Here is a 23345-nt window from a genome sequence, read left to right on the forward strand (position 1 = left end):
ACCTAATGCACAAGCAGTCCAACCTCTCCAGACAGACTAACAAAAACACACAGCTTTCTATTTTTTTTGCTGTGTCTTCAACATGAATCCCAACTCAGTCAACTATTAATACCCATGATTTGCCAATTAGATGCCAACATTAGTCAGCATATTATGAACAACTTGTGACAAATGTGTGATTATAAGCTCCCAGCTCCTGTTTTCCTTTTTTTCTCATGACAGGCCAAAAATCCTGTCAGTCTTAACATCTGTAATTACATGCTGAAGCGCAACACAAATGCACATAAACTTTACTTAAGAGAACATATAAGAGGTGCATTATGTACACAGGTCCCCTAAACTGCAAGTCATTGAGTTCTGGCCTGTAAAAGCAAAACAGTCAATAGAAAGCTGCACAGTAATGTATGTGGGAAGCACGTACAATTTTAAATTCAGATTCTTTAGAGACTTGTTAACAACTTGACGCAGACCATGTCATGGTCTTTAGAGACATGACTTACACCTAATAACATACTTACGTGCCCTGTGTTGCAAGTGTCTGAGTCTGATGCCATGAGAAATGTCTGTCACACTGACCACATATTGTCTGGATGGGTTGGCAGTGGACTATAACAGCTCACATGGACAGAATTTAAAAGGGATATGGATAAGGTGAGGAGGAAGGCACACAGAAAAGGAAAGCAGAACCAGAGAAACGGTAAGATGATTTTGTAACGCTCATTGTTTCAGTGAAAGTTTTATTTCTGACATGGCAAAATGTATGGTAGGATTTCATAAATAGTTTTTTAAACATGCCCCATGTTTTTGACCGTAGACACCATGAAGCTCCAGACTGCCCTTCTGTTGGTCTGTCTATTCAGAACAAGCTTTGCTCTTCCAGTGAGTTCAATCTCTGTCTTGCTAAAGTACATATTTCTCATATCTTCTAAAATGGCAGAGATAAAGTGTTATTTTTTAATGTTTATTTTACAGTTGCAGATTGGAATTCTTGCAAGCAACAGCAATGAGGTAAATATATCTGTTAAATCTTTTATGTTTGTTGGTTGCAAACTCAAGTCAATCCCTCAAGTCATTAAGGAGTAATATTACCAAATTTAATACAACTCTTTTGTGTGTTCAGATCCTAAGACTGAATGGATTAACTCTTGCAAGTCTTGGACAAACACAGGTACTGGAAGTTTATGTGCATACCTTTGTCAGATTAAAAAAAGCTTTACATGTGTGGACTTATAAATAATATGAAAACTGAACCAAATCCCTTTTTATCCAGGGGTCTTCAATATTACCCCAGTATGTGCTGCAGCAGCAGCAGCCTGAGGTGCTGCTCACTCCACAGGTGGTGAACTTGAACCCGCAAATGGCCGGTCCCTTCAATCCCCAGGGGCCCCAGCTGTTTCTCCCCACCCAGGGAAACCAGTTTACTCCTGTGCTCATCCCCAACGGCCAGCAAGAGCAGCTTGGACCTCCACAGGACCCCAACGCTCCTAATGTCCCCCAGCAGGCCCAAAATCCTTTTCAGGTACAACAAAGCAGCATGGATATACAGTGATAGTGTTGTCTAATACTTTGTGTTATAATTTCTGCTGCTGCAAGGCTCCTCACAGTCATTTGGAGAAATTAATAATTGTTTTAAATTTCCTTTAGATGTTTCCACATTTCCAGTACCCATCTTATGGATTTCCTCAGTTTCCCAGACAGCAGGTATTTGACCTGTGTGCAAACCTCAATATCTTTATTTGGATGCTCACTGCAGATTTAAACTGACTCCAACATCCACAGGGCTTCCCTCACTTTGTGCCTCCTTACGGCTACCCCCAGCAGAGGAACACTATGGTGCTGCAGCCCAACAACCGTCAGCAAACCGTGGAGAGAACCACACAGAGACCACAGCTCCCTCTGCAGGTGAGACATGCAAGATGACATGAAGTAAAGACAAGAAGGTTCCTGGTTTCTCTGCGGTCATCGATCAAAAACAGACTATGCATTAAAAAACACTGACTGAAGGAGGATTTGCTTTATAGAGATGAGCAGTGTTCAGTGCATACTGGCTACGTATTTACTAAACAATGTAAAAAAAGCAGCAACAATCCTTTGCCACTTTGAACTAAGGAACCAGTGCAGCAGACTATGATTATCATTAAGACACGACTTAATGATAATAAGATAGCTGTTGAGTCACGTGCGGCCACTGTGATGCAATGACGACTGTCTGCTATATTGACCGCTGCTGAAATCATGTCACCTCAGTCCCATTTCAGTGTTAAGTAACTATAAAATATCTGCACTGCTAGATGATACCTTTTGCAGCATATATATGTTTTATTACTCAGTACCACTGACTATTTTATTTGTTAATTCATTATTAGTCGTTATCTAATTTAATTGTTTGTAGTTTTGTGCAGATGATACTTGCAGATGTAGTAGGTGTGGTTTATTTGCATATGTGTGTATGTGTTTTACTATTGTTTTATATTGATTGTTTTGTTGTTGTTTATTCGTCGTTTCTTTTTCTTAAATCTGTTAATGTCCATAGTTTTGTGTCTGAAGACTGTGTCTGAAAGGGTTTATTCTCAAATTTCAAATAAAGCATGCAAGTACATACTTAGTGAGGTCTAATTTTCCTGCATATTTTCCCATTTTAGCAGGCTTCCCAGCCTAAGGTGCAAACAGAGAAAGTGAGTACACTACTTAACCTCTGAATTTTTATAATTTCACCAATAAACTAAGGGAAGTGTTAAGTCTAGTGTTTTTTGTAACTTTCTATCTATATCAGACATGGCCACTGGGGACACAGAAAGAGTCTACTACAATTCCTCCTGATCCTCGTGGCGACACATCTGGCCCAGGAATTGATGAGGTATGATTTTACACAATGACACTCAATCTTTAAAGCTTTTATGCATCCATGTGTATTCACACACAAAAAACCTTGGTTTCTGTTACATGTCACTGTCATTTTATTTGTGCAGGATTTGATCAAGAATATTTCAACAACTATTTTTTTTCATGTTTCTCCAGGGTCACTCCAACTTCCCTTTCCTGTTTGAGCCATAGAATTCACCGTGGAAATAACAACAAGGTGATCAGGCAAAAAAATATTTTTGTGTTTGGCCACAGTCACTCATTGTTCTGCTAAATGTACTGGACTGTGTCATTCTTCCAAATGCAATATATTTGTACTCAATTCTTTTTATATTACACTGAAACTGTCTTGCTTGTTTCAGGAATCTCACAACATGTCAAATAAAGAACTTTGCCAAAGTAATTGCTTTAAGAATTTTATTGTGGTACACAGAAATTATGCCAAATTACATGAGTGATTTCCCAGAATACACCACAGGAAATAAAACCATAATCTTCTTTTAAGTGTGTTGATCAAACTTGTAGTGTCATCCTGAGAAAAAAGTGAGATAAGAAAATGTGTCAGCAGCAGCCAGCAAATTGACTAAATTAAATAATTAATTAATTAAACTAATCAGTATGACCATCACCTTTTATAGTTGTCAGTGTCATTCTTCTGGATCCTTTTCCTCTCCAACAATCTTACTGAGGTTCATCTTGAAAATAAGAAATCTCGAGTTACAGAAATATCAGTAAATGTGCTAAAATATACTTTCTGTTATTAGGCTGATTCCAAATAATGTACATAATGTCCCAGTTCAATATATAAATAAATAGTAGGTCTATGACTGGCACATTTACTGATGATTAAATAGCTGCACATATCAACAAAAAGCCTTGGGTACAGGTTACATGTGAGTGGGGATGGAATGCTAGAATTTCACACTTTTTGACAAATATTGAATAGAAAAAGAAAAGAAAATAATATAGAAAATGGATTCAGACAGATACAGTACATGGTGCCATGTGCTTACAAATAGTCTGTACTTACAGGTTTCAAAACCCCATACTCAATTCTGACTTTTTTCTTCAAATGGAAAAAGAAAAATTATGATTATTATTGAAGCCATATCTATAAAAAAATATCATGTACAGTAAACGTAGACATCATTTTTATTTTGTAATGGGCAAGGAGATTACCGGCTCTGTGGCATTGTAGGTGAGCTTCACATATTGCTGAAATTGAGATGAAGAGAAAATCACAATGTAAAATCAAAGATCAAACCAAGCTAAAAAAATATTTTACTGAAATTTAAGTGTGACAAACAGCCAACTTACCCGATTCTCCGGTGGCCCATGTTTTCCTCCCTGTAAAACAATTAACAGTAAAAATCAAACTAGATGAGTGTCTGAGCTTTGATACTGTAATCGTTGCTTCAAAGACTTAAATGTATACCTTATTATGGTGTGGTCCTTTTTCACCATGCTATGGATGGATTGTCAATCATTAGTATTCATTGATAATTAAAATAATCTTCACAGTCTTCTGATTCTTTAACTGTGATGAAACTTTATATTAAAATTGATTCTTCAGTCACCTACCTTCAGAAATATGTGCTCCCCCTGCAAGATTTCCACACGGAGTGTCAGTGGAATCATAATATAAAATGGTGTAATTTTACAACATAAAGTGAATAGTTCTTCAACAAAAGTTAAATCAAGTAACTAAATCATATTGTTTACCTCCTTCAGGGTTACATCAGTGACATTCTATGGATGAAAGCCACATGTTTAGTAGAAACATTTTAATATTCAGTAAAGCCTGTCATGTCAAACAAACAGTATATTGCATATACATTTTTTTACTCATGATCTTACCTGAAATGTCACATTGAATATAGACACCTAAAACAAGAAAGAAGTAAATGTTTATCATATTTTATCATAACGCGGATGTTCAAGAAAGTAAGTAAGTAAGTAAGTAAGTAAGTAAGTAAGTAAGTAAGTAAGTAAGTAAGTAAGTAAAGTTTTTAAAGCATATTTTGAAAGCTGACATCACACAGTGCTTCACACTAAAAGACAAAAAAATGTACAGATTTAAAACTAAACAAAAATAAAGAGGTGGGCCACAAGCTGCTTTTTTAAATCAAGGGTACAGTAGGTTCCCTCCAAAGGAGATGCCACCAAAACAGAGCTTTTCAACCTTATTTAAAGGGGTCTGGAGCATTGATGTGGGAAATGGGGGTGCTGAGGGGGCAGTAGCACCCTTTGTTTTGTCTGTGGAAGTTTGACTTTCTGACTGTGTAAGTCCCACACTCTCATTTGTGCAATTAACAGTGTTCTTGCTGTGTGTGGTTATTTTGGCCGCTACTTCATGATATTTGTTCAAATTCAGTCTTTTGTTTCAGCACCCCCAACTCCAATCACCTTCCCGTGTACCTGGTCAGGATTGAACTGAAGAGTTCCAATTTATTACACTTTTGTCTTACTTTTCATTTCAGTGCAGCTATAGTGTCACTGCATTTTACTGTGAGCTTACCATTACACCGGGGTTCCTCCTGCCGGGCCCAGGATGACGGACTCCAGGCTCATCAGGCGTGACACCAGGAACCTGTTTGAAGCACAGAGCAAGTGCTGTGTACAGTAAAAGACTGTCTAATAAACTTTCAGGTATTGGTATGTAGCTACTGTATATTCTATATCCTATTCACAGTTTATTGCCTAAATGTTTGTTCCTCCAATATCACAATATCTGTCTTCAACTGTAGATTTTATTTCATTTATGCAGGAGCTGGAGCTGGTGTTTTTATTTACATGGAGGTTCTGCTTTATTATCTATCTCTGTTTTATTTTTTTTTTAGTTTATATTCTGTGTCAAATACTTCATTATAACCTCCTTTGTATTATTCTGTAATTTCCTTTCCTGTCCATTTATTATCATAATCCGCTGGGCCCCAACTTCTGTCTTCACCTTTAGATGATGTTATGTAGATTTCAGCTTACTGGAACTCATAAAGTTGTCTTTTAACAGCTAGTGTTGAACGCTGCTAACTGCTAGCTTAAAGTTGAACTAAGCTAACACTCCTGCTTTACCTTTTAATGATTTCATTTGTGTAGGAACTGGAGCGTGCATGGAGGTTCTGTTTATTATCTGTCTCTGCCAGGTAAGTTTTGTTATATACGACTTTATATTCCATGTCATATATTTTATTACAACCCCCAACCCCTGGGTGTCATTTTTTCCAATTCATTATCACTATCCCTTCTGTTGTTTGTCACAGTTTATTGCCTTTATTTTGCTTCCCTCAATGTCACATCTGTCTCCACATGTAGTCCTGATTTGCCTTTTATTTATTTTGTTTGTGTAGGAGCTGAAGCAGGCAGCTTTATTTACATTGAGCTTCTGCTTTATTATCTCTCTCTGTCAGGATAAATAAAGATATTCTCCAAAGAGATCCTGGTGTCACGGCATCTTCATTACTATCCAATACAACACAGAAGCCACCAGTTACACAAGTAGGCCTATAAGGAAGCAAGCAAGCATGAAAGCAAATTTCATTTATCTACAAGCACTTTTCTAAACAGAAAGCAGGGGGAAAACAGGTAGTCTGGTGCTCTCCAAAGTTAAAAAATATGCCTCCCAACACCTCTAAAGTTCACTTATATCTTGTTTGTTTAATGCCTTCACAAACAGAAAGGTTAAACTAACTACGGTTAAACAACTATTTGTGGTTTTAGAGGGAGTTGTATGGTGTAACATCAATAGATGAACAGGTTCATAAAACCAACAAATGAGTATCTAAACAAACTCCTGGACAGAAAGAGAATAAGAGCATTTCCCAAAAATGTTGAACTATTCCTTTAATGAGACTACCAAACTAAATAACAAATAAGAACTTGTTGTGAATACCTGTCTTTTGCTCCGAGTAGAAACTTGAGAAGGTCTCCCCACCTGGCGGTCATTCCCATCAGGCCCTTTCATGGGCCCCTGTGGGTTTCCTGGTCTTGAGGACCTGTTTGGGAGCCATACTTGGTGGCCAGAGGCCGATTTTGGCAAGTCTCCGCCTGACCCTCTGTCTCCATCTTCTGGGACTTGTGTCATCGACTGCTTATTGTGACCATGCTAAACAAATAGGTAATTCAATGAGAAATACTTAACATGCAGAGGGTAGAAGCAGCACTGGACCTGTGTGTCTATTCATGTCTGTTCCCTCTTACCTTAGAGTCTGCATCCAACTTGGGTCGACCTGTAGGCGGAAACTTTTCATCCTTCCATGGCTTCCAGGAATCTGGCTGAAAAAATAAAGAACAACAAAATGATAAATGATCAGTTTAAATCGTCAAGCAGATTTTTTTCCTGTGTAATTTTAAAGTCACCCCAAAGAATGTACATATTTTTATCATCAAAGGTAACACTTACACGAGCAGCTACTGCTGACAAAAGTAAAGCTGCAATACACAAGAGCTGCATTGCTTCTGAAGAACCTTCTGAAGAACAAGACAAATATTATATTAAACTGAACTCTGAAAATGAACCTTACCCAGTTTGTTTCCTAAAACAGACCAGACATTTCACAAAGCAAGTCACTTACTGTATAGCATGTACTGTAACACCTGTGATGTACAAGTATGCGTGTGGCCCATCATGCACTTATGATGATACTTATATCGGACATCAGACATTGAGACACACCACACATTTCTCAAAACAACACATCTTAGTCACGCTTAATGATGTGCAACCCAGCAATTACTTCATACATTGTTTGCTAATGTCTTCTTAATTGACTTTGATCCCTGTTCTTAGCCACACTACATGAAAACAACAATGATGACTGGTAGTAATGATTAATAATGATTGGATAATAAAATTTGAATTAGAAAACCTCTTTTGATCATTTTAAGTGAGTGTACTATTTTTATTTGGGTAGTGGAGGTCATTTCCTAAAACAAGAGGAAGCAAAAAGAAATGCACACTTCATTGGGTGTTGCCTGTTACCTCCTAAGCCACTAAGTCACTTGTTTGTAATCATAAGACCAGGTAGTCCCAGGTATGGCATCTATTTTTCTGATTTGCCAATACTGAATGGTGGAGAAGGAAGAGATTGAGCCTATTCAGTTCAGTTCAATTCAATTTTATTTATATAGCACCAATTCATAACAGAAGTTATCTCATTGCGCTTTTCCTATAGAGCAGGTCCAGACCGTACTCTTTATAATATTAATTACAGAGACCCAACAAATCCCACCATGAGCAAGCATTTGGCGACAGTGGCAAGGAAAAACTTCCTTTAAGAGGGCAGAAACCTTGGACAGAACCAGACTCAATGGTGGGCGGCCATGGGGGAAGGGGATAGGGGATAGGGTTAGGGAGGCACAAATTAGTGATAACATACATAATAATCATATAAACATAATAGCCTACATAACAGTGATACTATAAAATGTTAAAATTACTATACTAAAACTACTAAACTACTAAACTACTCTAAAAACTCTACTTTCAGATTTTAATTTGAGTAAAATCCAATGGACTGTAGTATATTATTTCTGATATGAGCAATTAAATGAATGCTACATATCATACTGTCCAGGTGTGGTTTCCATCTCTGATGATTAGCCTCACCTTGAAATGTGGAGGTGGAAGATTTCCTAATAATTTGCAATTTCCCAACAATGCCGTATGCTAATGAGATGACACCCGCTCCTGTGACTGTATATAAGAAAAGATCAACATTCAGAGCAACACTAAAACAACCTCCTCAACCATCTGCGAGACAGTCTGCTGAAGTTGTGAAGACTTGAAGGTATTTATATGAATCTTTTGTTTCTGTATTTTTTGTGTGAGGTTGGTGGAATGGAGATTTTGCTGATTTATTATTTTCTTTTCAACAGGTGCGATCACTGTAACCATGCTGAAGGTAGTGTTTGTGCTTGGATGCCTCCTGAGCCTCGCTCTGGCTCATCCTGTAAGTGGAACATTCTCATAGTCAGTATAGATAGTGTTGTTTTATGTTGATACCATTACTGTTATTGTAATAGTATAACGTAGGCGATATCAAACTTGTGACTTGTGGATTTTCTACAGATGGACACGGAGCACAAACGACTTGCACGGTCAAGATCTGGCTCTAACTCTGGCTCTAACTCTGGCTCCAACTCAAATTCCAATGAGGTGAGTGTTTTCTCTATCTTCCACAATTCAACTCACCTGAATGTCAATTACTGTAAAATTCATAAGAAACTCCCCTGCTGTATATTTGACAACAAATGTTTTTGATTTTCTTGAAGCGTTCCCCCATCCCTACGATGACTACTCAAGAGTGGCTCCAGTTAATTTTGAAATACCTCCAGTCACAACAGCCTGCTACTGCAGCACCTGCTAAAACTACTGCAGCACCTGCTAAAACTACTGCAGCTAAAACTACTGCAGCTAAAACTACTGCAGCTAAAACTACCAAATAAAATCTGAAATGTAACCAGAGATAAATAAGTGAATGTAAAGCAGTACTGAATGACAGATTATTGACATCAGCTTTGTTTTGTGTCACTTTGTCATGACAACTGTTTCTTTCTCTTTTCAAAATTAAATGATGTTGTCTTAACCAGAGTGTTTTCACACTCATCATTCTAGTTAAACATGTAGATCAAAATCATTGTATTCTCTGTAGTATCTCCTAAATAAACTTTATAAATGGAATATGTGGACCAAATATGTTTGTTTTTCTTAAAACCCATATGTATGAGACACATGAATGAAGCTGTGTAGAAAGTTGTGTATCATAAAAATAATTAGATAGAGAGACAGTTTCAACACCTTCACTGTTTCTCAACACCTCTGAGCCTGTGTCTATCTGGCTATTGTGAGGACTGTGGTCAGAATGAGCCACTACATACATGGTTTCATCACATTTCACATGGAAATACTTTATACTAGTCACAGCTGTTTGGGACCATAACGTTCATGTCAGCATATCCATATGTGATGAGTTTGCAGTTGCTGATGAAATAAGACTTTTAGATTGTTGATATGGACACCTTCACTGTCAGCTCTCCAATGTTAACCAAGTGTGCTTAAAACAGCACTGCTGGGTGTATGAGGTCTCCTTTCAAATGGTAAAACTAGTTATCAGTGACAGCTTAGAAGTGGGAAAACTTTATAGTTTCTTTAATTTTTGTGTTTGTCTAAACACTAGTTTAGTTCACCTTATTTTTGCAATACCATCACTTGACACAGCAACACATGCTGTTAAAACCAATTAATAACCACTTACTAACTGTTGCCACTTACTCAGATAACCAAAGCTTCTACATGGAGTGATCATACATTGTCTACGGGTGTTTTTAGATTTTTAGAGGCTGTGTAGTGCTGAAAACTGCTACATCTGAAAATAAAAGTTTCCCAACAAACGTATGAATGCATCCTCACAAAGCCTTCTTCTAATTGCTATAAGCATCTCTGCTCTCTTGTTAAGGAACATATATCAGTATCAGTAATAAAGACCATTATATTTATACAGTACATAATGTCAGGTTGCCGCTTACTGTCCATTAAATAGAATTAAGTCATTTGTGGAAGGAAAAGCTGACTTTTTTCAGTTATTAGTCCATATAAAGGTCTGTGAATCAATAGATATGTATTGATTACAACTTGCTTCAGATAATAGCATCATTTAATTGTAATGGAAACAGTTTTTATTAATTGTTGAATGTCAGCCGAGCATTGTTACATTATCATTAATATTATTGGTCATTTTTTTGTGCACCTCTATTATTATTGACATTTTTATTGGCAAAAAGAAGGAGTTGACATGGGCAACATTATACTTACAGGAAAAGGGTCTTTCGAAGGCATATGTAATGCGTCATAATCTCATAGGCACATATATGTAGTTCATTTCCCCCACTTTTTTACATATTCGTAGTCTTAAGAAAGTCAGTGTGCAGTCCAGTTGTCCTTTGTTGGAGGGTTTGGCTGCAGACATTTCCATGTGATGGCTTTCTTGCTAGCAGCCAAGTGTATTTTAAATAGATATTCATCCTGAGCCGTGAGTGTGTCTGGGTTTGCCCAGGTAAAGGTAAGACAAAAGAGCAATCAGTTTCTATTCCAAAGGGCTACCTTAAGCCCAGTGATTTGTTTTTATCTAGATAATAATGCTGGTGTTGAACTACCCAATATAGATTGTGCAGGTAAATCAAATTGTATTAATTCCAAATCTTTCCACTTACCTCTGGAGTCCATCTATTCTTTGGTGAAGACACTGAGCATGTTTTAATAATAGTGACATAACTTATATATCATCTAGAGACAAGCTGAGAAAACAAGTTGAAAGTCCTGATTTGGAGCTTTCACACATCATCTCTTTGGTCTGTAAACCATCAATTTATACAAAGACTTTCAATGGAAAAAGCACGAAAAAGAGTTGGGACAAGTGATATAATAGTTTTATTTCTTTTTTGTATCTGTCTTATTTGTGTGTATAAATAATGAACCAATATTTTTTACAACCTTAAACTGCATTACTGTACTATGGTAATATTTTGAGTGATCATCACTAATTATTTATACATTTTTTAAAGGTGCCTGCATCATTTTTGCTGTACTTTGTGTCCCTGGCTGCTTTACACTTAAATTGAAAAAATGATAAGTCAGACTCATAGCTGGGTTTGTGCTGAATAAAACAATGTCATGCAGGTGGGATAAGGACACTTTAAAAGGAGCTAAACAAAGACTAAAATTGATGCATAAAAAGTCAGCAGAAGATTACCAAAATGAGCCAATACTCTAGAGTATTCAAATTTGAGATAAATCCAATTGACTATAATACATTCTTTCTGATATGAATTATTAAATACATTGTACCTATCATTCGGTTCAGGTGTGTCTCTGATCATTACCTGACCTACCTATTTCCTCACCTTGAAATGTGGAGGTGGAAGATTTCCTAATAATTTGCAATTTCCCAACAATGCCGTATGCTAATGAGATGACACCCGCTCCTGTGACTGTATATAAGAAAAGCTCAACATTCAGAGCAACACTAAAACAACCTCCTCAACCATCTGCGAGACAGTCTGCTGAAGTTGTGAAGACTTGAAGGTATTTATATGAATCTTTTGTTTCTGTATTTTTTGTGTGAGGTTGGTGGAATGGAGATTTTGCTGATTTATTATTTTCTTTTCAACAGGTGCGATCACTGTAACCATGCTGAAGGTAGTGTTTGTGCTTGGATGCCTCCTGAGCCTCGCTCTGGCTCATCCTGTAAGTGGAACATTCTCATAGTCAGTATAGATAGTGTTGTTTTATGTTGATACCATTACTGTTATTGTAATAGTATAACGTAGGCGATATCAAACTTGTGACTTGTGAATTTTCTACAGATGGACATGGAGCACAAACGACTTGCTCGGTCAAGATCTGACTCTAACTCTGACTCTGGCTCAGATTCAAATGAGGTGAGTGTTTTCTCTATCCTCCAAAATTCAACACACCTGAATGTCAATTACTGTAAAATTTCTTAGAAAACACACTGCTGACAATGAATGTTTCTGATTTTCTTGAAGGGTTCCTCCTCTCAGCTTACTACTCAGGAGTGGATGCAGCTCATTCGTCTCCTCTTCCCACAACCTGCTACCGCAGCACCTACTAAAATTACTGCAGCACCTGCTAAAACTACTGCAGCACCTGCAAAAACTACTGCAGCACCTGCTAAAACTACTGCAGCACCTGCTAAAACTACTGCAGCTAAAACTACTGCAGCTAAAACTACTGCAGCTAAAACAACTGCAGCTAAAACTACTGCAGCACCTGCTAAAACTACTGCAGCACCTGCAAAAACTACTGCAGCTAAAACTACTGCAGCTAAAACCACTGCAGCTAAAACTACTGCAGCTAAAACTACCACATAAAATCTGAAATGTAACCAGAGATCAATAAGTGAATGTAAAGTAGTATTGAATGACAGATTTTTGACATCAGCTTTGTTTTGTGTCACTTTGTCATGACAACTGTTTCTTTCTCTTTTCAAAATTAAATTATGTTGTGTTTTCACACTCATCATTCTAGTTCAATTAAACATGTGGATCAAAATCACTCAGTGATTCTCTATGGTATCTGCCAAATAAATTTCATAAAGGGGAAATGTGGACCAAATACGTTTGTTTTTCTTAAAACCCATATGTATGAGACACATGAATGAAGCTGTGTAGAATGCATAGAAATGATTAGATAGACAGTTTCAACACTTTCAACAGCTGTTTCTCAACACCTCTGAGCCTGTCTGTGTGGCTATTGTGAGGACTGTGGTCAGAATGAGACACCACATACATGGTTTCATCACATTTCATACCATTAATAGAAATACAAAATCTCAGCCCACTTTGACAGCTGATTGGATGACTGAGGGGTAAAAAAGTCTTTAAAAAGTGGACATGGACAGATAGAGAACCACTGCAAAATTGGACACTGTACATGGCTATTGTTAAAATCCTAATTATTTGACTGAAGGTAAGATAATTTCCTTGGTCGATTTTTCTTAAATAATGTGTTAAATTAGCAGCTGAACTCGACCCCTTTTTGTCTTTTGCTCTACAAAGGATCTCAGCTATGAAACTGCTGGTTTTGATTTGGTGCTTCACAGTATTGTGTTCCTCCATCCCTGTAAGTATATCAAACCGACAATAACAACAATCTTCAAATCTGTCCATGAGTCACATGTCCTTTAATTCCTGTGGCGGTGTTGTGGTATTACTTTCAATGCTTAATGCAGTTAATTGAGGACTGTCAAAAGAGTTTTTGATCTGAGATCATTTGTATCTGAAGGTCTCTGAGGAGAGGAAACGAGTCAAACGCTCAGATGATAGTGATGAGGTGAGTATGCTGTAACCCACTGTCAAAATAATCCCATACACTACACAATATACCTCTGTATGAAGTGCTTTTGTCTTCACTGTGTTTTTACAGATGAACCTGAACTACATGCAACCTCTGTTCCAGCCATTTCCTGTCCCCATTCCAGTGCCATTCCCACGGCCTTTTGTTTTCCCTTTAGTCGTCCCGCCAGTCCCTCCTCCAATCATCCCTCCATTTTTCATCCCTCCACCTGTCATCCCTCCACCTGTCATTCCTCCACCTGTTATCCCTCCACCTGTCATCCCTCCACCTGTCATCCCTCCAATTGGAAAATGAGACCTGACTGGGACCTGGGAAAACCTGACTTTAGCGTACACTTACTATAAACATTAAACATAGTTAAATAAGTTAAATAATAAAGCAATGTATAAATAAGTGCTTGTCCTCTATGTGTTTTGATTTTCTCTTGCTACTGCAATGCCTACTACAACTACTACTGCAGCTACAACTACTACAGCTGCCACTACCAAATAAAATCTGAAATGTAACCAGAGATCAATAAGTGAATGCAAAGCAGTATTGAATGACAGACTTTTGACATCAACTTTGTTTTGTGTCAGTTTGTCATGACAACTGTTTCTTTCTCTTTTCAAATTTAAATGATGTTGTCTTAACCAGAGTGTTTTCACACTCATCATTCTAGTTAAACATGTGGATCAAAATCATTGTGTTCTCTGTAGTATCTGCTAAAAAAAACTTCATAAGTGGAAAACGTGAACCAAATATGTTTGTTTTTCTTAAAACCCATATGTATGTGACACATTAATGAAGCCATATAGAAAGCTGTCATAGAAATGATTACATAGACAGACAGATAGAGAGACAGATAGATAGGCCTACATACATACAGTTTATTTCGTTGACAGGCGTATGTAATGGGCTACATCTTATGCACATATATGTAGTCCATTTTCCCCACTATTTTATATATTGATCATGTTGTAGTCTTAAGAAAGTCAGTGTGCAGTCCAGAGCTACAGAACATGACTAAATAAGAATATGAGGATGGGGTATTTAGACCTGTAGGATGTGGCTGTATAAGGATGAGAGGATAGTCTTAAGAATAGGATACCAGGGCCATATTATCGAGCTGCGTGCTTCAGTATACTTTGAAGAGACTGTTTTCCATATATTGCTCTGCTTCCTGGCCGTAACAATAAAGTCTTGTGTTGGACTGAAGCAGGTTCAGTATTCTTTGCCTTTATAATCATCATAATTTGAGGCAGTTCAACAGAGGTATAACAATTCAGACCGACACTGAACAACGTTAAACAATGTGGTAATCTGGGATTCCATACTTATGCACAACTCTATAATTCATGTTTGTGTCTTGTGTCTGACTATGCTTCTGGTGTTTAGGGTTTACGTAAACATATAAATTGTAATACTGTGCATCATAGAGCTAGTTGATCTTTTTTAGGAGTCCAGAAATTTACTTCAGTTTTGGCCATTAGTGGAGATATGGGATGGGAACCTCCAAACATCAGGCACAAATGTCAAATGCTTCGGCTTTGGAATAGACTTGTGAAGATGTCTGATCAGAAACTCACTAAAAAGATATTTTATTGGGACATTTCACATGGTTATCCCTGGGCTAATGAGTTGAAATTATTTTATTTGAACCATTTGTCATTCATTTTCCTGAACATTAAAATAACTGTTTGTTGTGCGAGCGAAGTGAAATTGAGAATGAGGTTCATTTTTTGTTTTGCTGTCCTGTTATGTTGATTTTCTTTGGCTGAATGATTATGAAAAACTTGAGTTGTGCTTTAGGAAGGGAACCTTTTTTGTAGCAGATTTTATTTGCTTGGGAGAGAAAGCAGAATATTTTGTTTAAGACCAAGCTATAAAATAACTATAATTTTGTATAATATAATTTTGTAATTAAATGAAATGTTTCACCAATGCAGCTGTACTTTTGGTGTCTTGTGAACTCATTTTGTGTGCATGACACCAAAATAAAAGAAACTCATCTCAAATCATATTGACCAAGTTAGGTTCACTATTCTCTGTTTGTTTATTTTCTTTATAAAAGTGATCTCTTACACCTTTATGTATCCAGTGCGTAAACAGCATATCAAGATCAGAGGACTGAAACTCTGTATTGTGAGTCATTAATTTCAGTATTCTTGCATGCTTCTCAAGCTGAAACCCTTTGCAGGTCTTAAATCATACCCTAACGGCTACCTTGGACCATTGATTTGGTTTATCCAGATAATAATCCTGGTGTAAATTGGCAGTATGTTTTTTAGTAAAAGGACATTTTAAATGTGCAGTCAATTATTTTCAGGAAGTCTGCACAAACAACATAAAGCTGTGTACATGATTCATGTCCAGTGAACACCACTGTTTCCCAATAGCTATGAGATCAGTTTTGATTCTTGGATGGGCAGTGGAAGTTTTTAGGATTATCCCCCCAAATACATAATTTCATCACATTTCACACCTTTGGGACAAATACAAAACAAAAAAAAAGTTCACATGAACTTAAATGTACCTGCTAATCCTCGTTCTGTGTTTCATAGTCTTAAATTAAGCCTTTCCTGTAAGTGCTCATGTCAGCTGTGACCTGCCATGTTGTAGGTTCTGTATTTTTAAAGTCTGCATGTGTTTGTGGTGCTTTCAGTTCAGATAAAAAGCAAGTAATGTGAATTTATGCAAATTATGGTGATATGAGATTCTTCACTCTTAAAGGTCTCTGACGAGAATGATGGAGTCAAACGCTCAGGGAGTCGTGAGGTCAATATCTGAGATTCTGAGATTCTCTTATCCACATAACAATTCTGTTTATAGTCTATAAAATTACTATTACCCAATTACCCAACTAACCACCACTCAGCTCATGGTGTCTAGATGGGTTTACCATGTAGTGGTAAAGTATCAAGGATATGCCTGCAGCCCCAGACAGAAAACACAATGGCACAATGTCAGGACAGCTTGTAAAATAACTTTTTACAGATGTAAATTTGTCCTCGCTTTTTCACAACTTTACATACAGCAAGTTGATGACTATAGCTAACATAGCACATTAAATTTCAGTGATAAATAACACTAGTAGCAGTAAAAACACTAACCTGCTGGAATACAATAATAACTCCTTACTCCTTGAGATGAAGTTTTTTCTTCTGATGATTTTCTACTTGATCAGTTCCCCTGTAGCTGTAAGTACAAACAAAAATAATACTTATTGCTATTGTTTTTATGACTTATAAATGAGTTTCAGCTAATATGAAAAACAAACCAGCATTTTATTTAATGTCTTTTGCAGAAATGCCATCATGATCGTAGCAGTGATTCAGACAGTGATGAGGTAAGACTGAATTCTCATCACTATAGCAGTGAGTCTGACAGTGATGAGGTAAGGATTAAATCAACCCTAGCATTTATCAACTATAATAAGAGTAAAGCAAAACAACTTTGATTTTAAAAAATATTTATTGTGTTTATTTTGTCTTGTTGCAGAGAGACAATTGGTACCCGGGCTTTCGGCCCAAGCCTATTCCTCCCTGGCCTTCCTTCCCTTTCTGGCCTCTGTTTCCTGGTCTGTGGCCGAAGCCACCACCCGTTCCTGCCCCTCCGCCACCGCCACCTCCACCTCCACCTCCACCTCCACCTCCAGCACCAAAACCAAACCCAACCCCAACCCCAAAACCAAACCCAACCACAACCCCAAAACCAACCCCAACCCAGACCACAGCTGTTCGAACCCCGCGAGGAGACAACAGATGAACTGTGCTGATCTGAGAGCAGGAATGGCAGATTGAATTACTTTACTTTCATTCTCCAACAACTGCTCAGTGATAAGGAAATGTATGCAGTGTGGGTTTTTTGCACTTATATATGTTGGTAGTATTTTATCATGTTGAAGTCATGTTTGAACCAGATTGACTTTTACAACTTGACTATAGCTAACATAACACATTGAATTTCAGTGATAAATAACACTAGTAGCAGTAAAAACACTAACCTGCTGGAATACAATAATAACTCCTTACAAGTGGTGAGAAATTACCTGATCTCTACAGCATCCCTGACCACAAATAGGAATAAAGCACAAATATAACACAAAGTACAGCAGACCTAATTCTCTTTAGATGTCAGGAGAGTCTGCAAGAGCTCCAGACTGGGCCCAGACCCTTGTGGGGCCCTAATCAGGACCTGGTACACTTAACCTGGTAAAACAATACTTGTTTGGTACAGTATGATTCATAATAACTGAAATATAAAAAGAAACAGAAATGGCAATAGCAATGAAAATAAAAGCCATAGGAAATGAGACCTTAAAGCCCCTAAACCCAAAATGTGCAACAGTGAGCTGGCAGAAATACAACACCTCCCTCTGACTTCAGAGCTGATTGCCACAGAGATGACTCACACATCAGCTGTGAGAGAACATGTGAGTTGATCATCCATAGTGTGTCCCTGTCAGACGAGGCCAGATGCTGGTGCAGACACCCTGACCTTGGAAACTCATCAAAGATTTGTTAACCTTTGGGTGTGGATGAAGTCTTCCAAACACATTATCATCCTGATCACATTCCTCCAGGTCAACCCACATTCCTACAACCAAACAGCCAATTAAAGAGATCATCAGTTTGTTCCCTGGCATTGAATTACTCACAAATGATTTCTACACTGTTTTTCCACTTTGATCTTTGGTTACTTTGGAGCAGCACAACAAGCTGTATGTTTACAGTCAATCTATAATTTTGTAAAGAGAACAAAAACAGAGCTAAAAGAGAGTGAATATTGGACTTACATTCATCAGGTGGCCAGAAACGTGATTCCAAATAAATGATAATGTTGCTCCGTAACGGCTGGTTGTGTAAATAAGCAACTGTTCGCTAACAAGTTCACTATATCAACTTAAAAGGTGATGATATGTCAATGTTGTGTTCACAATTTGTCTTTGCTGTTATTGCAAAAGTCTCATAAAACTGTGACATTACTTTGAACAATATACTATATGCTATGAGCCTCCATGTTGCTCTTTAAGACACATTTGTCATTATTATTAATACATGTGTCATGTCAGGCAAGTGAATATTTTACACCTTTGCACAGTTTTAAGATAAAACAATGAGCATTGTCTTTGGGCTATTACTGTATTGCAAGAAACACTATGAGCTTATGTGTAGGTAATGTGTATTGCTATAAATTACTAACTGGAAAGAACCAGTTCATGATTTTGTTTAATATGTAACAGAGCTGAATTATTTTTTCTGGAGAAGTAGTTCCAACTCGTAATTTTAACCATGAAAAATGTCATAAATGTCAACATTTGCACAGTTGCATTACTGACTAATTGTGACAACAGTTTAATTCACTTGAGAAAATACCAACAATGATTAGTTTGCTCGTTTGCTCACTTGGATCCCCGTTAGCTGCTGCATCACAGCAGCAACAATATTCCACATAAACATTTAACATGGTCACAGTGCAAAATAATGACACAACTCGTAACAACTCACAATTACATAACATACAGATGGTAAGGCACGCAATGAGGTCAACAGTAAACACCTTAAAATGAAATGATATAAAAGTATGACATAGCCTGTTGAAAGATACATCACTGGAAAACATACAGAAACAAGTGCTGAAAAAAATGTATGAAAACATCAGCGTTAAGTATAGTAAACATTAAAGCCCTAACCATCAATTACTTAATTATAATTACACTTGTTATTATTACATTATTAGTATATGTTTAATTATTATTATGATTGTATGTGTAATGACAATTAAATATCACGGCTATTATTGTTAGGATTATTATTATCATAATTTCTATTGTTATAGTGAGTTTTTGTTATCATAATAATTGTCCATTAAAACAGGTAATTAATACAGTTATCTATTTGTACATCTACATTTTATTCCATACTGTCACTGGGTGATTTTGAATATCACGTAATATATAACAAATCTTTTTCAATTCAATACCTTGATGTCAATAATGTGGCAATATGAGTCAAAGACAAAAATCTCAAGTAACATGAAAGTGACAGTGAAGAAGGTAGATGGAGATTTGTCTTTTATACTGTAGTCTGTAAAGTGTATATATACTTAAATATTAGCTGCATAACAGGTGGCTTGTTCATCATTCAAAACAATCAATCAACTAGTGGGAACTAGAATCCACCTTTTTCTCTGAAATACAGGGTATTTGATGGCATTGTAGAAATTAATACATGCAACCAGCAGAGCAAACAAACAATGATTTTAATTGCTTGACATGGCGGCACGAGGGTTACAAAAAAAATGTTTGTTTAGCTTTGTAATCCATTGTTGCATTGCAAAACATATGAGGTGCTCTCATGTCATCTTTGATTGGTGGGAAGAGACTATATATGCCAGACTGGAAATTGGTTCTGCACTAAATCACAGTGTTGTTTGTGTACAACAACTGTAAGAGCCAAACATTCAGAAAGGTAAAAACACATTCTACATGTAGTAACAATACAAACATGGCCAAGATAGGATCTTTGCATTCATCTGCAACAGTAATTTGCAGTGATTTTACATGTGACAAATTGGTTTGTTTTTTTTTTTTTTTTTTTTAGATGCAGGCATTTGGAGTAAAGATTGTTGCTCTGGTTGTGGTCATGATGCTGGTCTCCAGCTCTTTGGTAAGCCTTAAACTTTCTGTACTCATTTTACAAAATTACAAAATGTACGAGGACACACTCTGGAAGTCTAACTGTTTGCTTTGAGTACCATTTTACTCAAATGTTTTGCTTAATTTTAAAGGCTAGTCCTACCCATGTGATTGAGAAGCGCTCAAGTGAGGAGGTCAGTATTTAGTTTGGATGTAATTTTATTAATTTGAACTGCCATTTTTTAACCAGCTATAGAAGGGAGAACTAGAGATGAAATGATGAAATGAAAATATATTAGAAAAAGTTCTTGTATACCTTCTTGTTTTTTTTTTTCCTACAGAAACGCCGCACTACCAAAACCAACAACCTATCCTTGGCCCAGCTTACTGAGCTGCTCCAGATCCTGAAGCTCATCAAGGACTTGTCTCAACAGCTTGCAAAACCATGATGTTACCATGCTCTGAATAAATAACTTACTGGTTTAATGCAAATGAAAGCAATAAAGAACCCTTAAAATGCACTTAATTTCCTCATGGTCTTTATTTTCTGATGGTCTAAGATAGTCTGTATATCCGGTTGTACAAAAATACTCTTATAAATAAGTGGGCGAAACATAAAATATACTGTGGTGCAGTTTTAGGCTGACATGGGGACAAACCTTTTTGAATATTGTTATACAAGAATAAAGAAGCTGCATGAAGGAAACAATACCGCCACCAAGCAGCAATTAAAGTTGGCTGCTAGTACACCAGGGTTCAAGCACAGACACGAATTGCCATAGCAACTCCACTGCAGGAAATAAATATATTTCACAAATGTGCAATGCCACAGTAACGACTCAGGTTTGTGTTTGACCCGATGAGATTCATCCTGGAAATTCAACGAGTAGAAAAACTCATATAAAAAAGCAACCAACAGGTCATGTTGGATATGTTATCCCCCAGACGTGTTTGATTCTGTTGGATTTCATGGATCACATCTGCACTACTTATAAAAGTCAGATGCACTTTATTTTAGTTCAAAGTGAAAATCCATAAAAATCTTGGCATCACAGTAATGACAGAATTTCTCTCCTGCGTGTAAATGAAATCTTTTGCGTTGCCAAGTTGCTCTTCAAAACTGTGTCAGCAGCTGTTTATGGTAGAACTGGGTTTCCTCCGGTGATGCATCTTCATCTCGATTTTGTACCAGGGATGAAAACCACCATTTGAATTGTTATGGCTTGTTTTAACAAAGGAACACTAAAAACAAAGTGGCAGTTTCCTCTGTGATCTTATCTCAGCTGAAGCTGCACATGGTTCCCTGTTTGTCATGTGAGTTAATAAGTCATTTCCTCATAGAGAGACACGTTTTATATTACCAGGAGCAAGAGTGGTTCCTTTGCAATAAATGCAAAAAGACGTGGGTAGTGGCATGAACAGATGAGCCCATAATAGGTGAACAGAAAAGGAAAATCTACACAAAGTCAAATTTTACCAACACAATGGAGAAAGACGGAAAGGCAACATGCACACTGTTTGATTGGGAAGTGATCTCTAGAAAATACAAAAACAACATGCTAAAAAAATATTTAAAATAATTAGCAATTAAAATGTTTTGAACAATGATTATAACCTCTTAAGCACAGATTTTCCCTGAAGTTTTTCTTGACCAAGCTGTAAAGCTACAAAATATCTTTTCCCCACTTATTTTTAACACCCAGTGTTATTCAATGCTCTTGCAATCACACTAAATGGAAAATTGTAGATGTATCTGGGCAATTTTGTACAAATGTAATGTGATTTAACATATGTTGGGGTTTTCACAATAATTAAAATTCTAGTTCAGTTAGTTTTCTGCAAAGCTTGGCTGTGTATCATGATTGTAAAGATAATAAAATTCCTAGATCATATTGCAGACATTGTGTGACTCATGCATAACTAAACATGTAGTGTGTCAGGAAACTACAAATCATAAAACCTGCTGCCAAGATGATCTTTTTATGAGCTGCTTGTCAACTGTGTGTTGATCCAATTTTTTCCTGATTCATTTTGCTTTTTCTCCCTGAAGGAAAACTTATCTGTTTTATGATGTATATTCTGAAGAGGCTATGCTTTCATTGTGATTTTCTTTCCCAGTTGAAAATCAAAAACTAAAATGTTATTATGAATTAAAAATGTTGCTATATGGTGTTTTCACTCCCTTGATCTACTATACACCTTCTATGATATGCTGTGATGCCATATTCACATACTTGCAGAAAAACAGCTTTTTGCTCTGCCATTATTGTGTATGTGGTGTGTTGTGCTGTGTGTGTGTGTGTGTGTGTGTGTGTGTGTGTGTGAAATCTGTTGAACTTTGACCCAAGGTTAGTGCTTGTGAATGCAATTTAAGATGGAGGACAAATTAGTGTTTCAAAATGTAGCTGTACAAAAACAAATCATGATCATGTTGATACTAAAATGACAACGGGCAAAATATCAGTCTTCAGATTCAGTTACAAGGTTTGTTACAAAGCACTGTTTGATTGTGTCTAACTACGGTCAGCTTGTAGCCTGTAGGTCTTTGAAAAAGTCATTTCAGATAGAACAGATTATGAAACTAGCAAATAGTTAGAAACTAATGTTACGTTTTTTGCAAAAAACACAGAGCACGATGACAGAACCAGTGTGAAGCATGGAGCCTTCCATCCCAGAAAATAGTTAGAATGATGTTGAGCTCTTATTCTCACAAATTCTCCCATTTGAACTTTCCCTTTTCTGCTTTTATATATCAACGTTTTAATATCAGTGTTGGTCTTCACATGTTTGCCCATCGTCATGTGGAAATAAACAATTTTTAAATCTCTAGATTTCTGGATGACACTTGCAACAGGTCGTAACATTGAATGACTGCTGTAGAGGAAATAAAAGATGTCCACCATGAGTAAACAAGGTGATCACAGTATTTAGAAAGGATTGAGCAAGTGTTTTGCAGGTGGAAATATAGCTCTAGGCAACAGATATTACTGT

The 23345-nt window shown here is 36.8% G+C and overlaps 4 protein-coding genes and 2 long non-coding RNA genes across 8 annotated transcripts; 5 read left to right on the forward strand and 1 right to left on the reverse strand.

Annotated features, from left to right (window-relative positions):
• Positions 1-620: 620 nt before the first annotated feature.
• odam (odontogenic, ameloblast associated) lies at positions 621-3265 on the forward strand. 2 transcript variants are annotated; one of them, XM_044189224.1, is made up of 10 exons: positions 621-697; positions 815-879; positions 973-1008; positions 1121-1168; positions 1271-1519; positions 1645-1701; positions 1780-1902; positions 2646-2675; positions 2774-2857; positions 3019-3265. In XM_044189224.1, exons 1-10 carry the CDS (start codon positions 643-645, stop codon positions 3052-3054), a joined length of 783 nt encoding a protein of 260 aa, XP_044045159.1. In that variant the 5' UTR covers positions 621-642; the 3' UTR covers positions 3055-3265. The 2 variants fall into 2 exon arrangements, with proteins under 2 accessions (XP_044045159.1, XP_044045158.1); XM_044189223.1 differs by having other exon boundaries at positions 624-697; positions 2643-2675.
• LOC122873009 lies at positions 3266-7482 on the reverse strand. 2 transcript variants are annotated; one of them, XM_044189232.1, is made up of 14 exons: positions 7434-7482; positions 7262-7329; positions 7060-7134; positions 6752-6964; positions 5381-5452; positions 4720-4746; positions 4585-4611; positions 4444-4464; positions 4298-4327; positions 4180-4209; positions 4042-4077; positions 3893-3928; positions 3492-3557; positions 3266-3394 (listed from the first exon to the last, which is right to left on the reverse strand). In XM_044189232.1, exons 1-13 carry the CDS (start codon positions 7441-7443, stop codon positions 3510-3512), a joined length of 693 nt encoding a protein of 230 aa, XP_044045167.1. In that variant the 5' UTR covers positions 7444-7482; the 3' UTR covers positions 3266-3394; positions 3492-3509. The 2 variants fall into 2 exon arrangements, with proteins under 2 accessions (XP_044045167.1, XP_044045168.1); XM_044189233.1 differs by having other exon boundaries at positions 7262-7326; positions 7434-7467.
• A 1107-nt stretch (positions 7483-8589) lies between these two features.
• Positions 8590-9540, forward strand: LOC122873019. Its single transcript, XR_006377346.1, has 4 exons — positions 8590-8648; positions 8737-8810; positions 8930-9016; positions 9133-9540. It is a non-coding gene; the product is annotated as an uncharacterized LOC122873019 (long non-coding RNA).
• Positions 9541-11891: 2351 nt separating this feature from the next.
• Positions 11892-12981, forward strand: LOC122873013 (acid shock protein-like). Its single transcript, XM_044189239.1, has 4 exons — positions 11892-11941; positions 12030-12103; positions 12223-12297; positions 12406-12981. Exons 2-4 carry the CDS (start codon positions 12047-12049, stop codon positions 12748-12750), a joined length of 477 nt encoding a protein of 158 aa, XP_044045174.1. The 5' UTR covers positions 11892-11941; positions 12030-12046; the 3' UTR covers positions 12751-12981.
• Positions 12982-13284: 303 nt separating this feature from the next.
• Positions 13285-14110, forward strand: LOC122873016 (leucine-rich repeat extensin-like protein 3). The gene is made up of 4 exons (XM_044189243.1): positions 13285-13348; positions 13438-13501; positions 13664-13711; positions 13805-14110. Exons 2-4 carry the CDS (start codon positions 13448-13450, stop codon positions 14027-14029), a joined length of 327 nt encoding a protein of 108 aa, XP_044045178.1. The 5' UTR covers positions 13285-13348; positions 13438-13447; the 3' UTR covers positions 14030-14110.
• Positions 14111-20126: 6016 nt separating this feature from the next.
• LOC122873021 lies at positions 20127-20875 on the forward strand. Its single transcript, XR_006377348.1, has 4 exons — positions 20127-20187; positions 20320-20385; positions 20507-20548; positions 20696-20875. It is a non-coding gene; the product is annotated as an uncharacterized LOC122873021 (long non-coding RNA).
• Positions 20876-23345: the final 2470 nt, after the last annotated feature.

The sequence above is a fragment of the Siniperca chuatsi genome, linkage group LG3 (assembly GCF_020085105.1).
Source record: "Siniperca chuatsi isolate FFG_IHB_CAS linkage group LG3, ASM2008510v1, whole genome shotgun sequence".
NCBI lineage: Eukaryota > Metazoa > Chordata > Actinopteri > Centrarchiformes > Sinipercidae > Siniperca > Siniperca chuatsi.